At 37.1% G+C, this 17,047-nt stretch overlaps 1 protein-coding gene across 7 annotated transcripts in view; it reads left to right on the forward strand.

Annotated features, from left to right (window-relative positions):
* Nucleotides 1-17,047, forward strand: part of LRRFIP2 (LRR binding FLII interacting protein 2) — a 131,111-nt gene that overhangs the window by 76,624 nt on the left and 37,440 nt on the right. For 4 of the 7 annotated variants that reach the window (XM_023187543.2, XM_023187545.2, XM_023187548.2 and 1 more), the window contains 3 exons: nt 10,758-10,802; nt 12,429-12,545; nt 15,892-15,963. In XM_023187543.2, the coding sequence (XP_023043311.1) occupies nt 10,758-10,802; nt 12,429-12,545; nt 15,892-15,963 (234 nt within the window). Of the gene's footprint in view, nt 1-2,071; nt 2,141-4,601; nt 4,692-10,757; nt 10,803-12,428; nt 12,546-15,891; nt 15,964-17,047 lie in introns of all 7 variants that reach the window. The other 3 variants (XM_023187547.2, XM_023187549.1, XM_023187550.2) reach the window with 2 other exon arrangements.

Below are 17,047 nucleotides of genomic sequence, written 5' to 3' on the forward strand. Positions count from 1 at the left end.
CGTGCCATTGCACTCCAGCCTGGGCAACAAGAGCAAAACTCCATCTCAAAAAAAATAAATAAATAAATAAATAAAAAGTCATTTCTCTGTGATAGACATTAGATGGTCATATTTTTGCTACTGCAGACACTTATACAATGACCATTCTTATCCAAGTATATTTTTGTATACTTACGTGGGTAAATCTGCAAGGTAAATTGTGAATCATGAAATGATGGGGTCAAAGAGGATATGCATTTAAATTATGATGTAAATTACCATGTTGTCTACCAAAAGGACTGTACTGGTTTACATTCCCAATGGCAAATGATGACTTTACGAGCTACTGTGTTATCCTTGATAATGTCAAAACTAGAGAAATAAAGCAGTTTTTTAAAGGTCATCAAAGGTTAATTTGTGAAGTGGAATAGGTGAGCTATATGGGTTTTCTTCTACATATATGTTTGTCTCAGTTCTACCATTTCCAAGTGGCACTGCTTAAAAATGCCACTGCTGTATTTAACAAAAGTTACACAGGGATGTTTAAGAAGGTAAGAACTTTTTTCACATAAGAAGGAAGTTTACTTCTAACCTACCCTGTAATAAAATTTCACTTGGCAATTATTGGACCTGGTAGCATTTTTAGTTTCCTGAGTGTGGTGGTCACTTGCAAATAAAATTTGATTTTATACACACACACATAATTTTTAAAATTTTAATATGTATATATTTTTCTTTAGAGACAGAGTCTCGCTCTGTCACCCAGTCTCTGAAGTGCAGTGGCACGATTTTGGCTTACTGCAGCCTCCGCCTTCCAGGTTCAAGCAATTCTCCCACCTCAGCCTCCCAAGTTTCACCATGTTGGCCAGGCTGGTCTCAAACTTCCGACCTCAGGTGGTCCACCCACCTTGGCCTCCCAAAGTGCTGGGATTACAGGCATGAGCCACCGTGCCTGGCCTAATTTTAATTTTTATTTAGAGAGGGTAGCTTTCTGTGTGGCCCTGCTAGATTCGAACTCTGGGGCTCAAGTAATCCTCCTGCCTCAGCCTCCTCAGTAGCTGGGACTACAGGTGTGTATTACTGTACCCAGCTTAGATTTTCATTCACTTGTATGATCTTGTCCTTATAGGCTGGCTAGATCCTATTTCATTTGCAGGTTGGGGTCAGAATAACTATTTTAGTGATGCCAGAATGTTTTCTTAGTGATGTTAGAATGGAGATAAACTACACATACTGAAGATGAGTCTTTGGCTGGTAAAGCAAGAAGATGACAGAGCCATGTAGGGTGATGTTAGCAACATCTCCACTAGTTGCATAGTAATGAATAAAGGAAAATAAGAACCATCACTTTGTTGTCCTGTTGTAGGAATTTCTGTCATTGACTTACATTGTTTCACTTTAAAATATTCTTTTATTTTCTCTCTCAATAAAAACATTAAGTATATTTATTGACCCCTGATAGGATTCCAAAGGGCCCAGAGGTTTAAAAGTATGAAATCCCTAGCTGGTTTCAGTTGGCTTACTTATGCACCTCCCCTTCTTTAATTTTTTGAGATGGAGTCTTGCTCTGTTACCCAGGCTGGAGTGCAGTGGCATAATCTCGGCTCACTGCAACCTCTGCCTCCTAGATTCCAGCGATTCTCCTGCCTCAGCCTCCCAAGTAGCTGGTATTACAGGCATCTGCCACCATGCCTGGCTAATTTTTGTATTTTTAGTACAGACGGGGTTTCACCATGTTGGTCAGGCTTGTCTTGAACTCCTGACCTCAAGCAATCCACCCGCCTTGGCCTCCCAAAGTGCTGGGATTACAGGCGTGAGCCACCACACCTGGCTTTCTTTAATTTAACTTAAATAAAAGGTAAGGTTTTACTTTATTTGTGCTTTCTGGAAATCTGTCCTGATTTTTAATAGCAGTTTATTATGCCTTGTACCAGCTTTTCTATTAATATATAGGGTGCACAATAGATTATACCAATTATGCTGCTTATATCATTATTCATATGCATCTCAAAACCTTCCTTAATGTGCTTATAATGAGGTAACACCATAGCAAAATTGCATCTTTGTCATTATCTGCATTTAATATCTATAGTTTACCAATGATGACACCGCAAGCATTGTGTCTTCTGATCGTGCCAGTCGTGGACAAAGGGAGAGTGTGGTGAGCGTGATTTGCATGCAGATAAATAAGATGAGTTTTAAATAACAACAATGCATGCTCATGTGAAATCTGTTGGAAAGTGAAATTTGCATTTGACAATAAGAGCATTTTCTTCAAATTTAGTTATATAAATAATTTGCCTTATAAAACCTGCTGAGAACACACATTCTCTGTGGGCTGTGCAAGCTTTCATTAATAACTTGTCTTTTTACATCTCTTAGGAGTGAGTCATTATTTGAAAAGTTTTTACTTGTTATTCTTTGTTGCTGTTTTATGCACATACATGTGTGTGCAGTTCACCAAAGACAAATTTCTTCAGCAAAATTAATGTTTCCATATTGTATAAAACTCATAACTATGGATTACAAATCATGTTACCATTAATTGCTTCCTATATTGTTGTATTTACATTTAACCAATGTTTATCCATCTGTTAAGACCTGTAATCCAGGCACGGTGGCTCATGCTTTTAATCCCAGCTACTTGGGAGACTGAGGTGGGAGGATTGCTTGAGCCCAGGAGTTTGAGCCTGCAGTGAGCTATGACTGCATCACTGCACTCCAGCGTCGTTAGCAAAATGAGCCTCTGCCTCTCAAAAAAAGAAAAAAAAAAAGCTGGTGAATTTAAGAATTGCTGATGACAAAATTTAAAAATTCTAGTCTTAGACATTCAATTGGGTAATAATTGTAGAGGGAACAAATAGCTATGTTAGAATACAAATGATCTAATTTCAGGTTATTCTTTAATGAAGCTGGAAATTTTACAGAAAACTGATGACATTTTAGTTATATTTAAGAAATTGGTTTGGAAAATACATTGTTGAGGATGGTATGTCAGCTTAGAGCTAGAATAAAGAGCATAAGAGGCTGTAATTCCTTAAAGTAAAATAGACCATTTAACGTGAGTTACATTATGTGAAAGATTATAAACCTGAGTTTTCATAGAGAAGGGGAACATTAAATGTTGGAGAGATTTGTTACCAAAATTCATTTATTTAGAGCAGTTGTAGTTCCTTAGCAAACCAGCTAATGATCATGCTTACAACTGAAGGAGGAATAATATGCCACAATACCTAAAAACACTTTGGAACGCAGTGGAGTGGAAAGGGCAGGGACTCTAAATAATGATGCTTGGGCTTGTATCCACTTCTACTACCTATTAGTGTGTAAATGGCAGTGTCTTTATTTGTACATTGGGGATGTTAATACTACCTTTGTAGGTAAGCTTAATATATAGATTAAATGGAATACTATATAGAAAATACCTATCAAAATTCTCAGAGAGGTGCCAATAAATATTAGTATCTATAAATGCACGTTATATTATTATTACTGTAAATAAAAATACCATTGCTTGATTGTATTGGTCCTTAGCAAAACTTCATACTTTTACGTAAGCCTGTTTTATCTCTGTGGATGGGCTTCTGAATTCCCTTCCTTGAGAAATATTTTAAAGCAAGGCGAACAGTCAGCTGAAGTAAGGAATAGATGATGAATGAAGTAAAAAAAAAAAAAAAAAAACACTTACTTTAAAATTAAATAAATGTTTGTGGAGTGCCTGTTACATTCAAAGCCCTGTGTTGAGTGCTAGGAATACTATTTTAAGCCAGTCAGACTAGATTTCTGACTTTATGCATAGAGTTTATATCCTAGTGAAAGAGATGGAAAATAAGCTAGTAAAGAAAGAAAAAGAAAGAAATGTCAGGGAGTGTGAAGAGGACAGGTAATGTGATAGGGAATATGGAGGGGCCAGTATGTATGTGGGTGACCCTTTGGATGGGGTGATTAGAGATGCTTCTTTGAGAAACTGACCATTGAGCTGAGACCTGAAATGTGAGGAGCCAGTTGCTTGAAGAGCTGGGAGAGGAGCATTCTAGGCCAGTGCCAAGGCCTAAGGTGAGGGAGAACTGGTGTGTTTGGGGAACCAAAAAGAGGCCAGTATAGTTCATTTCCTTCTTTATTTTGTCCTACATTTCCTGGTCTTTGGGAATATAAAAAAGAGGGAACTGTGTAAACTGAGAAAAGGTGCAGTAAACACCCTGTGAATAATTCTGCATTCAGCATATATATTCTTAACAGAATTGATAGCTATAATGAATTATAAATTTTGAGAATTATAGTAGAGGTAGATACTAACCTTGAAATGCTTCTGTTCAGGGTGATGAATATCTTAAACATGAGAGATTTGTTGGTCCTCAGGAAGTAAATGTTCTCTGTAGCACAGGACTCTAGTTAAGATGAGTAAAAAAGCTGATTGTAGAGCTGTGATTTCATTTAGGAACCCCTTTTCTTTATTTTTTTGAGTAGGTTAATTGCAGCAGTTGCCTTATTTTATTTCTTGATACTTTATCACACATCAAAATTTTAAAAAGCCTTTCTCTAATTGGCCAATGTTCTTATTTTTTTTCTTTCTTTTTTTTCTTAACTTTTAAAGCATCTCATTTTTTTTTTCTGACTGAAAGGTTTCTGCCGCTGATTATTTCAGTCGCTCCAATCGTAGGGGAAGTGTTGTCTCCGAGGTGGATGACATCAGTATCCCAGATTTGTCCAGCGTGAGTGTATTGCATGGGGTGGTTGGTTATGTTGTCCCAGGCTTGTGACTAACAGCTAATATGTTAGCTATTTTATAATAAAAGTGGGAACTTGATCTATTGTCTTAAGAAATATTTGTTTGGGCCGGGCACTGTGGCTCACGCTTGTAATTCCAGCACTTTGAGAAACCAAAGCAGGTAGATCACCTGAGGTCAGGAGTTCGAGACCAGCCTGACCAACGTGGTAAAACCCTATCTGTACTAAAAATACAAAAAAATTAGCTGTGTGTGGGGCTCACACCTGTAGTCCCAGCTACTCTGGAGGCTTAGGCAGGATGCTTGAACCCAGGAGGTGGAGGTTGCAGTGAGCCAAGACCACGCCACTGCACTGTATCCTGGCAACAGAGTGAGACTTCATCTCAAAAAAAAAAAAACAAAGAAAGAAAGAATTGTTTGAACATGTTAAAATCAAATACATTTGCTCTGTTTTGGAATGTATTTATTAATATGTCCTTTTTTAAAAAAACTTTTTCCCCCTCTGTGGAAAAATCTCCACATAGAACCCATCAGCATCTGCAACAATTATCAATATTTTGCCAATTTTGTTTCATTGATTTCTTCCCCCTTCCCTCCTTTTTTCCCTGAATTATTGTAAAGCAAATTCCACGTCATGTCATTTCTCAATAAATAGTTCAATATGTATCTGTAACTGAATATTTTTTCAGATCTCTTATATCATTATCATCACTAATGAAATAAGTAATTCCTTAGTATCATCTAATACCTAACCCTTATTCAGACATTCCTTATTGGTTAAAAAAATTATTTCCCTTTTTGATTTTAGTGAATCTATAAAGTGATAGGTAGACTTAGAAAGTTGAATAATGAAATATACCACTTAGTAAAGTGTCACTAATTTGTACTAACCAGGAAGAATCTGAATATATTTTAAATATTTGGATTATGGCATTGTTCTGAAGAAGTGTGCCTATCCATTGCTTCCATATTCATCAGGAACTGAATTTAGGAAAGGTTGTCCTTAGGCATTTGTCTTAATGAAGGAACTCCAGCCAACAACTTAGGATCTACCTGCTCATCTCAAAATAACAGCCTGATTATCTCTCTGATGCTTCTCCTCTTGCTGGCTTTGTGTTGTTTTGCCCATGGACCAAGGCTATACTGACTGTACTGATTGTCAAGCACTTTGGAGGGGGTGAGAGGTGGCATTTTTTTCTTTCTTTCTTTCTTCTTTTTTTTTTTTTCTCGGTGACAGGGTTGAGACCTGTTGCCTAGGCTGGAGTGCAGCAGCGCGATCACGGCTCTCTGCAGCTTCAAATTCCTGGGATCAAGTGATCCTCCCGCCTCAACCTCCGAAGTAGCTGGGATTACAAGCGTGTGTCATCATGCCCAGCTAATTTTTATATTTTTTGTAGAGCCAGGGTTTTGCTGTCTTGCCTAGGCTGGTCTCGAATTCCTGACCTCAAGCAATCCACCTGCCTCAGCTTCCCAAAATATTGGGATTATAGGCGTGAGCCATCACTTCTGGCCAACATTTCTTTTTTTTTTTTTGAGACAAAGTCTCACTCTGTCGCCTAGGCTGGCATGCAGGGGCACGATTTCAGCTCACTACAACCCCCACCCTCCGAGTTCAAGCGATTCTCCTGCCTCAGCCTCCCGAGTAGCTGGGATTACAGGCACCTGCCACCGCGCCTGGCTAATTTTTTGTATTTTTAGTAGAGACGGGATTTCACCATCTTGGCCAGGCTGGTCTTGAACTCCTAACCTCATGATCCACCCGCCTCAGCCTCCCAAAATGCTGAGATTACATGCATGAGCCACTGCACCCAGCCAACATTTCTTAATAGAAACATTAGACAGTAGTTTTTAAATGAAGAAATAATTATTTATAATTAGCATTTCACTGATGGCATTTAAATAGCGATTTCTGAACTATTTTAATTCTAGAAGATAATTTTATGTGTGGTTCTTAAGCATTCCAGATCATTGGTTCTCAAATCTGGCTATGCAACAGTATCATCTTGGTGTGGGTCTAATCAATAACTCTCTCTGCATACAAAGTTAGAAGACTGGTTTCCAAGTCATTCCCCTGAAATATTGCCCTTATTATTAAATTGGCTAGTAATCCCCTTTTTTCCCCTGTAAGTATGGACAATTAAACTTATTGTTTACCTCTGTTCTCTTAAAAACTGAATTCTGTCAGCCTCTTAATTTATAATATCTGAATTAATAGTTATGTCTTCCTTACATTTATTTTGTGGTGATTTACTTTAGTAATTACATATAAATGAAAATGCTGACAGTTTAAAAAATCTCCCCCTGCCCCTACTAGTTAACTATAACTCTTTAACATAAGGAAAAAGTTCTCTAGAGCAGGGATTTACAAATCTGGCTAACCCCTGTTATTTTATAGTCTGCAAGCCACTGTTTTATTTATATGTATGTGTGTATCCACACATACAGATGCACACATATGTATACATATATGTATGTATACATACATAGATATACACATGTAAAGAGACAGGGTCTTGATCTGTCTCGCAGGCTGGAGTACAGTGGAGCCATCATAGCTGACTGCAGTCTCAAACTCTTGGGCTCAAGTGACCTTCCTGCCTCAGTCTCTCAACGCGCTGGGATTACAGGCAATTTGTGTATTTTAAAATGGTTATATATAAGTACCTTATCCTTAATTTTGCCTCCTGGCAAAGCATACAGTATTTTGGGGCCTCTCTCTGGAGCAAGTAACTTTCTCTAGTAGTATTTCTTTTAAAGAATATGCTGTAGTCCAGCTCATCTTGTAGATGAATACAAAGGGGACTTCATGTTGGTAGACCTCCCTTCCCTCCCACTTTCAAAAAAAGATGACCTGGAAATATTTCAACATGAAATATGATTTTTAAATGCTGGCAACGAATTCAGAATTTTAAAAGACATTTTCTGGTTACCTCATTGTGTACTAAATATGTTTGTAGGCTGATAGTTTATAACTTCTAAGCTAGGAGGTGCTGAGAAAGGGTGCCAGGTCATGATTCTGCAAGCCTATGTAATATTTTTGGTGGCTCTAGCCTCTAATTTTCTTCTGCATTGGCTTTGTTTCTGTTTTGTAAGTCAGGCTACAATAAAGCAAACAAATGTAAATGTGTTTTAATTAAAACTGAGATTTTGCTGATTGTTAATAATTAAACCCATTTCTAAATGGAATCCTTAGCCAGTTTTGCTTTAGGAAATTGTTAAAATTGATTGATGTCTTCCCTTCTGTGGTTGTGGAATCAGGTATTTTTTCAAACCATTTTTGAGTAGCTTTATCAAGTTAGTATATATATAAATTAGAAATTAACAAAGGATCAAGACCCAATGACTGCATTGAAGAAACTGCACTGTAAATACTTTATTAAACTACAGTTTTACACGTTAATATATTAAATATAATTAAATTTTATTCCATTTACAAAGCTTTTTTCTGGATCTGGCAGACTCTGGATCCTCATTATGAACATTAGCTTGTTATTGCATTGCAGCCACGTAGAACTCTTGGCTGTTGGATCCTATTGGGCTTTTAGAATACCAAGTTTCAACTAGGTTTTTGTCTAAATGGAAGACAGCACGCAATATAGTACAAGTCTCAGAAGTGAGAACTGACCAAGTTAGTGTAGCCAAAATAAGAAAACTGTAACATGGTTGCTTTGGGTAATTTTTGCTGGCTTGACAGTCTCTGAGGTTTGATGGGTGATCAGTTTGGGTTGTGACAGTTGGGATCTCTCAGAAGACAGTGGAAGCAATAGAGTCATCATTGTGATGGATTAGTTCATGATGCATCCTCTAAAATGTAAGATTATTCCAGGGACAGTCTGTTAAAAACTGGGTGAGTTTGGAGGTCATTTTTGTGAGAAGTGGGTTTGAGGAAGGATTTCAAATAAGCTTAGAAGACTTTTAATTTTGAATGCTACGTGCTTTTCTCTTTAACACATTAGCAGAAAAGAGTTGGAAAATACTCAGGAAAATAAGGCGGTTTATTCAAATATAATATTTCTTTCATCTTGAAGAATAATACATTAAATATTGGGCAATGCAGTATAGATGTGTAAAAGGATTATTCCTTTTTATGGCAATAATTGGCAATATAGTATTTAAAAACAAATTTCAGGACAGGCATGGTGGCTCGTGCATATAATCCCAGCACTTTGGGAGGCTGAGGCAGGCGGATCACTTGAGGTCAGGATTTTGAGACCAGCCTGGCCAACATGGTGAAACCCATCTCTTCTAAAAATACAAAAAAAATTAGCCGGGTGCCTGTCGTCCCAGTTACTTGGGAGGCTGAGGCAAGGAGAGTAGCTTGAACCTGGGAGGCAGAGGTTGCAGTGAGCCAAGATTGCACCATTGCACTCCAGCCTGGGTGACAGAGTGAGACTCTGTCTCAAAAAAAAAAAAAGAAAAAATTAAAAAAAAAAAAAAAAAAACCATCTCAATCGCTGTCACTACTTGCTTTGAAACATTTGTATGTTGTTTTAAAAATCAAAATGAACTAAAATTAGTCTTTCAGAGTTTTTACAGCATGAAGTAACAAAGAGTTAAATGTCTAAAAATAGTGTTTATATTACTGACATAATACTATCATCATAATAAAGAATATTTATAAACATAAGTGTGGGTAATAAAAAGAACACTAAAAACTTTCAAATATGTGGAAGTTAGGGTGAAGTGATCTGAGTAGAGCCAGAAATGATGTTTCATGTTTTAATAATTAACTGAGAAATGTTTTCAGATCTCTTCTCTAGATTGGGCCTAGAAGGTTTGTGTCGGAGTTGGTGTTATTTTCATTTAGTTACATCCGTATGTGCCTTTTTTCTCCTAGTGATAATTGAAATAGCATATATATTCAGGTAAACAATACCAACACTGAATTGAAAATTTACAAAACTAAGGGTTGGATTCAGCTCTGCAACCTTCAGCAAAATCTTTCACCTCTCAATTTCTTTTTCCTTAGCTGTAAAATTCAGGGTTTGGACTAGATTTTAAGGTACCTCCCTTCTTGAAACACTGTCTGAAACAACCTCAAGGCCTATCAGCAGAAGATAGGTTAACTTAATTATGGCCAGTTGAGATAACAGGCTACTATGAAGCTGTTTAAAATAAATGAGGGAAGTCTATTAGTATAGATGGGGTACGATTTATTCATTCATCCAACAAATTTTGAGCCCTTCTGTGTGCCAGACACTATTCTTGATACTAGGAGTACAGAAAAGAACATACTGATACAGAGCTTACATTTTAGAAAGACAGCAGACAATAAATAAATGGATAAATACCATAGTGTCAGGAAGTGCTAAATACTATGAAGAAAGATGAAGTACTTTCTCAAATCTCTGAGACTTGGTAAGGGGAAAAAGAAGGTAGAACATGTATGGGACGCTTACTAGAATTTTTTAAAGACTTTGTGATTGGTTGCTATTAGAGAGTGGTGGTCAGGGTATGGCATGGTAGGGAGAGAGCCCTACTCATACCCGTTTTTGCTGTTTGATTTTTTTTGGTCACATGTGCATGTATTACTGAAAAAACAAAAAATCCTTGATGTGGGGAAAAATATTTTGGTGACATATTTAACATGCTTTAATCCAATCTGAACTTTCTTGACTGAGCGTACTAGTCTTTATCTCTATATCCTGTGTCCTAATAATGCTTAGAAATAAAGGTTTATCACTTTTGGTTTTATCAGACTTTTCTTTTTGATATGTACAAGGTTTTTTTGTATTAACATTTGCAGTGCTGAAACTTTCTATATGTAGCCTTCTTTAATGTGTTTTAAATACCTTAAACAGAAAATTTACCCAAAAGTTCTAAACTTTTGAGTAAACATAGATTGCTTACTCAGTATCTTCCTTAGGGTAAAAATTAAAGTTGCTGACATTTTATCTTATGTTAAACTGGAATTTTTATTTCATTTTTAATTTGTTTATTTTTAGGATTCAAACATCATTGAACTTGGAAAACTCAAGATCACTTTTTTCCTCCTAAAAAAAAATCAACTTGCTAAGCATCTTTCTGATTTTTATCTTTGTTCTTTTCTAGTTGGATGAAAAATCTGACAAACAGTATGCTGAAAATTATACAAGAGTGAGTATGTAAATTCCTAAGGGAAATTCTCAAGGTCAATTAAACTTGCTATCTGTAACTTGTTCATTATTTATTTTACAACAATTGGTCTGATGTAGCCGCTTTTCCTCCCTTTATCTATTTCCTGTCCTTGACCCTCCAAAATTCCTTCGAAGTTAAATCATGTGAGGCCCTGGGAAGAGAAAAGGCACTGCATTTTATTTCCTTGAATGTCACCTCTTTAGCTTTTGCCCACTCGTTTGATTTTCATTCCTCTGGAAATTGATCCTGAGAAGAAGCCAGTAAACATTGAAAATGAAGTTTCTTTAGGAATGGTGTTGGCAAACTCTGAGATGTTTTTTCCTTTTATATGTAAATTGTTTCTTGAAGTAAAATAACTCCTTTCTAGAATTTGCTTTGTGTTAAAGTCTCTTCTGAAAGTATTTTTAGAAAGTCAGGGAGATGATTTATCAAGATTAATTTTATGCTATACCCGAGAAAAATTAGCTCTGTCCAGTAGAAATGTAATGCAAGCCACAAATGGGAACTTATATGTAAGTTTAAATTTTCTGGTAGCCATATTTTAAAAGTAAAAAGCAGGTAAAATTAATTTAGGTAATGCATTTTATTTAATCCAGATATCCACACTATTTCAACATATAATCAATATAAAATTACTAGACCAGACTAGGTAGCTCATGCCTGTAATCCCAACACTTTGGGAGGCCAATGTGGGTGTATCACTTGGCCAGTCATGGTTTTGCATGCCTGTCGTCCCAGCTACTCCTCAGTCTGGGAAACTAAGGCAGGAAAATTGCGTGAATCTGGGAGGTAGAGATTGCAGTGAGCTGAGATCGTGCCACTGCACTCCAACCTGGGCAACAGAGTGAGACTCCACCTCAAAATAAATAAATAAAAATAACAAATATAAAATTATTAATGACATATATTTCATTCGTTTTTCTACACTACGCCTTCAGAATCTGGGATGTATCCTATACGCAACTCTCAATTTGGACTAACCACATTTCAAGTGTTAGTAGCTGCATGTGGCTAATCGCAAGTATATTGGACAGCACAGATTCATGCAGTTTATTAATCAATAGCATAATCTCATGTTTAAATGAATTTTGGGAAGAACAGTCTACATTCATAGTGATATCCAGTGTTGCTGCTCTCCTCTACAAATAGTATCTTCATCTTTATCAACTCAACACAGTATTAGAGAAAGAAGAGATTGATAAGCAGTTCAGAAATTAAAAAGGGGAAGTGCTGATTAGCGTATCAGCTATAAAATTCTAAAACTGCTTTAAGTTAATCTGATGTGCTCACTTCAGTATTGTTTACAGGATAGCAAAGATACACTTAGAAAATAACCCTCATAAAAACTATTTTCTTTGTGGTTATGATGAATTATAGATTTTGATGAGGTATTTGTGTTCATGAAATTTTGCTTAGTATGCTTGGGCCCTTCTCTGGATACTTGGATACCTGCAAAGCCAATCTAAATTGACCATTGATTACACATGGTAATTTCTTCATCTGAAGCCCACATCTTCCCCCAACCACCCTGCCCTGTTTTTAGTTTCCACTGCAAACATATTTTTAAAGAAATGAGCCTTAGAAGGGTCATATTTCTCTTTCTAGCCTTCATCTCGAAATTCTGCCTCAGCAACAACCCCTCTAAGTGGAAACTCATCCAGACGAGGAAGTGGGGACACCAGCAGCTTAATAGATCCAGACACCTCATTAAGTGAATTGCGGGTAAACTGAAGTTTTTGGTTTTCTTTTTAAAAGCAGTTTTTTGACTTCTTGGTAATATACTGGAACTTTTAACCTTTAATGTGACTTAGTAAAAAGAAGGAATATGATTTCGTTATTAAAAAATAAGTACAGTACAAAAGTGTGACTCAGGTGTTTCAGAGCTTGAAAGGAAGGAGATGAGTTAATTCTTTTTTCTGTCCTCTTTCCTGCAAATTTGATGGTGTTGGAATTTCTGCTAATTTACAGATGCCAGAAAAAACCACTTTGTAATGTATGTAAAATTAATTCTCTCAGAAACAACTGGCCATGTTTTAAATGGAAAATATGTGTGTGTACAAAGAACTAGATTGTGGGAATTATTAGTCTTTTGAGCCTTGATGGTATTCAGCTGCTTGAACGTAGTTATCTCTCACTTTTTCATAGTAATAGAAGTGTAATAATATTTGGGTAACAGAAATACCTGAGATAATGAAAAGCTAATTTGACTCATTAATTAAGTCTCCATCTTTATTAACCCCTTTACTTAGAAAAAGAGTACTTTAAAATATATATATTTTATTTGCTGAACCTGCTATTTGTGAAGCAAGGGGTAGTAAGAGAAATTGTATATTTGTTCATTCAAGATTTATTGAGCACTTGGCCTTGGAGATTTAAGAGGCAAAATACATTCTGGCCTTCAGGATTTCCCTGTTTCATAGGGAAGACAAACTGATACAAACCAATAAAACCAGGTGGTGTTATACAATAGTAGTAGCAAGAATGGGGCTGTTAAGGTAGTTCAAAAAAGCATGATCTAAATTGGACCAGGAGAACAGATAACAAAAGGCTTTTCAGAAAAGACGAACTCTGAGCTAAGGTTTGAAGGAAAAATAAAAATTAACCAAGTAAAGAAATTGAAGGGGAAAGGCTTTCTCAAAGAGATGCATTCAGAGAACCCAGAAAGCTACCTGTATAGCAAAGTTGCCAGAGGGTAGGATGAGAAGTGAAGAATAGTAGCATGTAAGAGAGAAGGCTGGAAAAGTAGTGGGGGGCCAAATCACAAAGCATCTTGTATGCTAGCCTGAAACGAAGTCAGTTTTACCCTGACAACTATGGGATCTAACTAGGAGAGCAATACTATCTGCTTTGCATTCTTAAAAAAACTTGATCACAGTCAGAGGAAACATTGCAGGCCAGAAGAGCAGTTACCCTGTGGTTCAACAATGAGGATGAGGTGAGCAAGTCAAAACTGCAAGGGGAGAAAATGTGATAAACTTGCTCTGGAGTGAATACAAGAGACTGGGAATTGGTTGGGCAATAGGTAGGGAGAGAGAAATTTAAGAAAAGGTTTTTAGCTTTCTTTTGAAGGTGAGATCGATTATTATTTTCTTTGGTTGGGTTGAGCCAGTAGAGAGAAGATGAGGGTTGAGGAAGGAGAGGGGTAACTGACAGATCAAAGTACCCGAGTGGGTGAGAGGAGAGTCCAGGACTCAGATGGATGAGCTTGCCTGGACTGGAGGTCCCCTCTTCACTGGAGGGGAGGTAGAGGACAGGTGGTGACTGAGATTGTAGGTAGGGGATCATCTGAGTGCAGTAGTGTTTACAAGTAATTGATCACAAGCAGTTATAGATTTATTTGTTCCTTCTCCACCTTCATTGCTTCACTTGACTAGCCTTTAAAAAAAATTTGTCACCCCTGCAATCCCAGGACTTTGGGAGGCCGAGGCAGACGCATCACGAGGTCAGGAGTTTGAGACCAGCCTGGCCAACATAGTGAAACCTTGTCTGTACTAAAAATACAAAAAATTAGCTGGGCGTGGTGGTAGGCACCTGTAATCACAGCTACTTGGGAGGCTGAGGCAGGAGAATCGCTTGAACCCAGAAGCGGAGGTTGCAGTGAGCCGAGATTGCACCATTGCACTCTAGCCTGGGCGACAGTGCGAGACTCTATCTCAAAAAAAAAAGAAAAAATTGTCGCTAGGGTTGGAAAAAGAGTCTGACTTATAAAAGTGGCTTAGGGGGTTAGGGGAGGATGGAGAGGCTTGCAACAGTGGCAGAGAAGGAGAGCACCTAGGCCAGCATGGCCATTGGTTTGAAGGTGTCAGTATTAATTGAACTCTTACCAGCTCTTACTGTGTACCAGACATACGTGCCAGGTGGAAAGTTGAATAAGATAAACTCTTGCCATTAGCTGCTGCATTCTAATGGGACAAAAGGATATGAAGACAAGGCCTTCCAGCCTTAGACTTAGCTTGCTTTTGTCAACAACTTGTTTTTTCTTCCTTGAGAGAATGACGTTCTTGAAGGAAGTGTTATTTTTGTATCCTAGCATCTGCCTCCTAATAGGTCCTTTGTAAATGTCTATTGAATGAATCAATGACTAACAGACGGTCAAACCTACTGGAGAGGCAATGAAGGAGGCAGGGAAAGTATAATACCAAAAATGTGTATAATCAGCTTTTAATAATTGATCCTGCTTGTAATTGCAGAATTGTATTTAGGGCCCTGTACAGTTATTTCAGACATAAATCGAGCACTCAGAATAGACCTTATATAATAAGGTCAGGCACAGGGAAACAATATTTTCCGTTTAAAATTTGACCAGTTTCACTTTTCTTATAAGGATTATGGTAACATTTGGAGCAAGTGCTTTTCTCATCATTTAAATGGTATCCTCAAGATAGAATATCTCATTTGACATTCTGTTCAAAATGTTTAACTTCCTTCCCTTTACTCCCTTTCTCTCAAGTTAATTGTGGCCAGTAACCAAGTCATTGAAAGAAAACTTTGTTCATATTCATTTATTACATTTTTTAAAACCTTTTGCATGATTCATTAAAATTGGCTCCCTCTTATTAATTTACTGTATATTTTACTAGTTCTAGGTGAAGCATTATGCTAAAAAATTTTAAGTGATTTATAAAATATTAAGTTGTATGATTTTAAATGTTATTTGCTGTCTCTTATTTACTGTATATTTTACTAGTTCTAGGTGAAGCATTATGCTAAAAATTTTAAATGATTTATAGAATATTAAAAGTTGTATGATTTTAAATATTATAATTTATATAGCTTTTTCCTCCATGTATAGCCCTGTCCCCGTTTGCTATGCTGTTATTAACAGAATTTAATGCCAAGAAAATATTTAACATTAGATTGATTACTCTAGACCTTCCCCCAGTCCCACTATCCCCTGACCTGTTTGCCCTTTTCAGTGGTTGGGAGTGGGAGTTATGTTTTTGTACTTTGATTGCTCTGCTTTTAGTCTGGAATATACAAAAGTGAGTCACATTTCTTCTGAATCCTTTGTGATTTAAGATATGTTTGTGCATAGTTTTATGCATTGGTTCATTCCTATGTCCTGCAGGATATCTATGACCTTAAGGACCAGATACAGGATGTAGAAGGGAGATACATGCAGGGGCTTAAAGAACTAAAGGTATCAGGGCCCATTCTGCAGCCCAAGCATGCTCTGTATGCAGAAGTGTTGGCAATGGTGGCTTTGCAAGTTCTGTTAACCAACTGCACATAGCTTTACTAACAGTGTTTGTCTTTCAAGCATGTGCTTAACCTGCAGTGCATTGAAATGGTGAACTTTCAATCTCTGCTTATGTTTAAATGTGTAGTACAGTTTTTAAATATTCAGCAGAAGATATCATTTACAGTTTTTTTTTCTCTTTTTTATTTTTTCTTATAGAGACAGGGTCTCACTATGTTGCCCAGGCTGGTCTCGAACTCTTGGGCTCAAGCCATTCTCCTTCCTTGGCCTCCCAAAGTGCTGGGATTACAGGCATGAGCTACCTCGCCCAGCCTCTTTTACAATTTTAAAACCTTGTAAAGTACATGCATATCCCTTATGTCTTAGCCATACAAAATTAAATTGGTCAAATGCCTAAAAAAATACTAAGAATATTTTTATTGAGAATTGGACCTCAAAATTCTTCCACGCTAAATGAAAAAGTGTTGCATATTTCTGTTACCAAACTCAGTCAGTATTAAATGTGGGAGGAAGTAGCAACTGAGACACCATTATTATAAATATCCCCCCTGGAGGAGGGAACATGAAGACATGAGGCCTATATTTTCTTTTGGCTTGGATTTTTTTTAACCTATAGGTCAAAAAAGATGACACAGGTATAGTGCCTTAAAGAATTTGGAGGTAAATGTAAATGGTCTTTATCTTTTCCCAGAAAGGGTGACTAACATTTTTCAAAGTAAATGTGTGAGGCAGACAGTTTCGTTGTAAATAGCATTGGTTATCATGCTCTTCTTTCCTCACGTTTCATTCTGAAGTTCAAGCCTCATGTTATGAAGAAACCAGAAGTTTATTTAAACACATGTATGTCCTGATTTGAAATCAAAATACACACTACAGGCCAGGCACGGTGGCTCACGCCTGTAAACCCAGCACTTTGGGAGGCCGAGGCAGGCGGATCACCTGAGGTCAGGAGTTTGAGACCAGCCTGGCCAACATGGCGAAACCCTGTCTGTACTAAAAATACAAAAAATTCACCAGGCATGGT

Source organism: Piliocolobus tephrosceles, chromosome 2 (assembly GCF_002776525.5).
Source record: "Piliocolobus tephrosceles isolate RC106 chromosome 2, ASM277652v3, whole genome shotgun sequence".
In the NCBI taxonomy this organism is placed as follows: Eukaryota; Metazoa; Chordata; class Mammalia; order Primates; family Cercopithecidae; genus Piliocolobus; species Piliocolobus tephrosceles.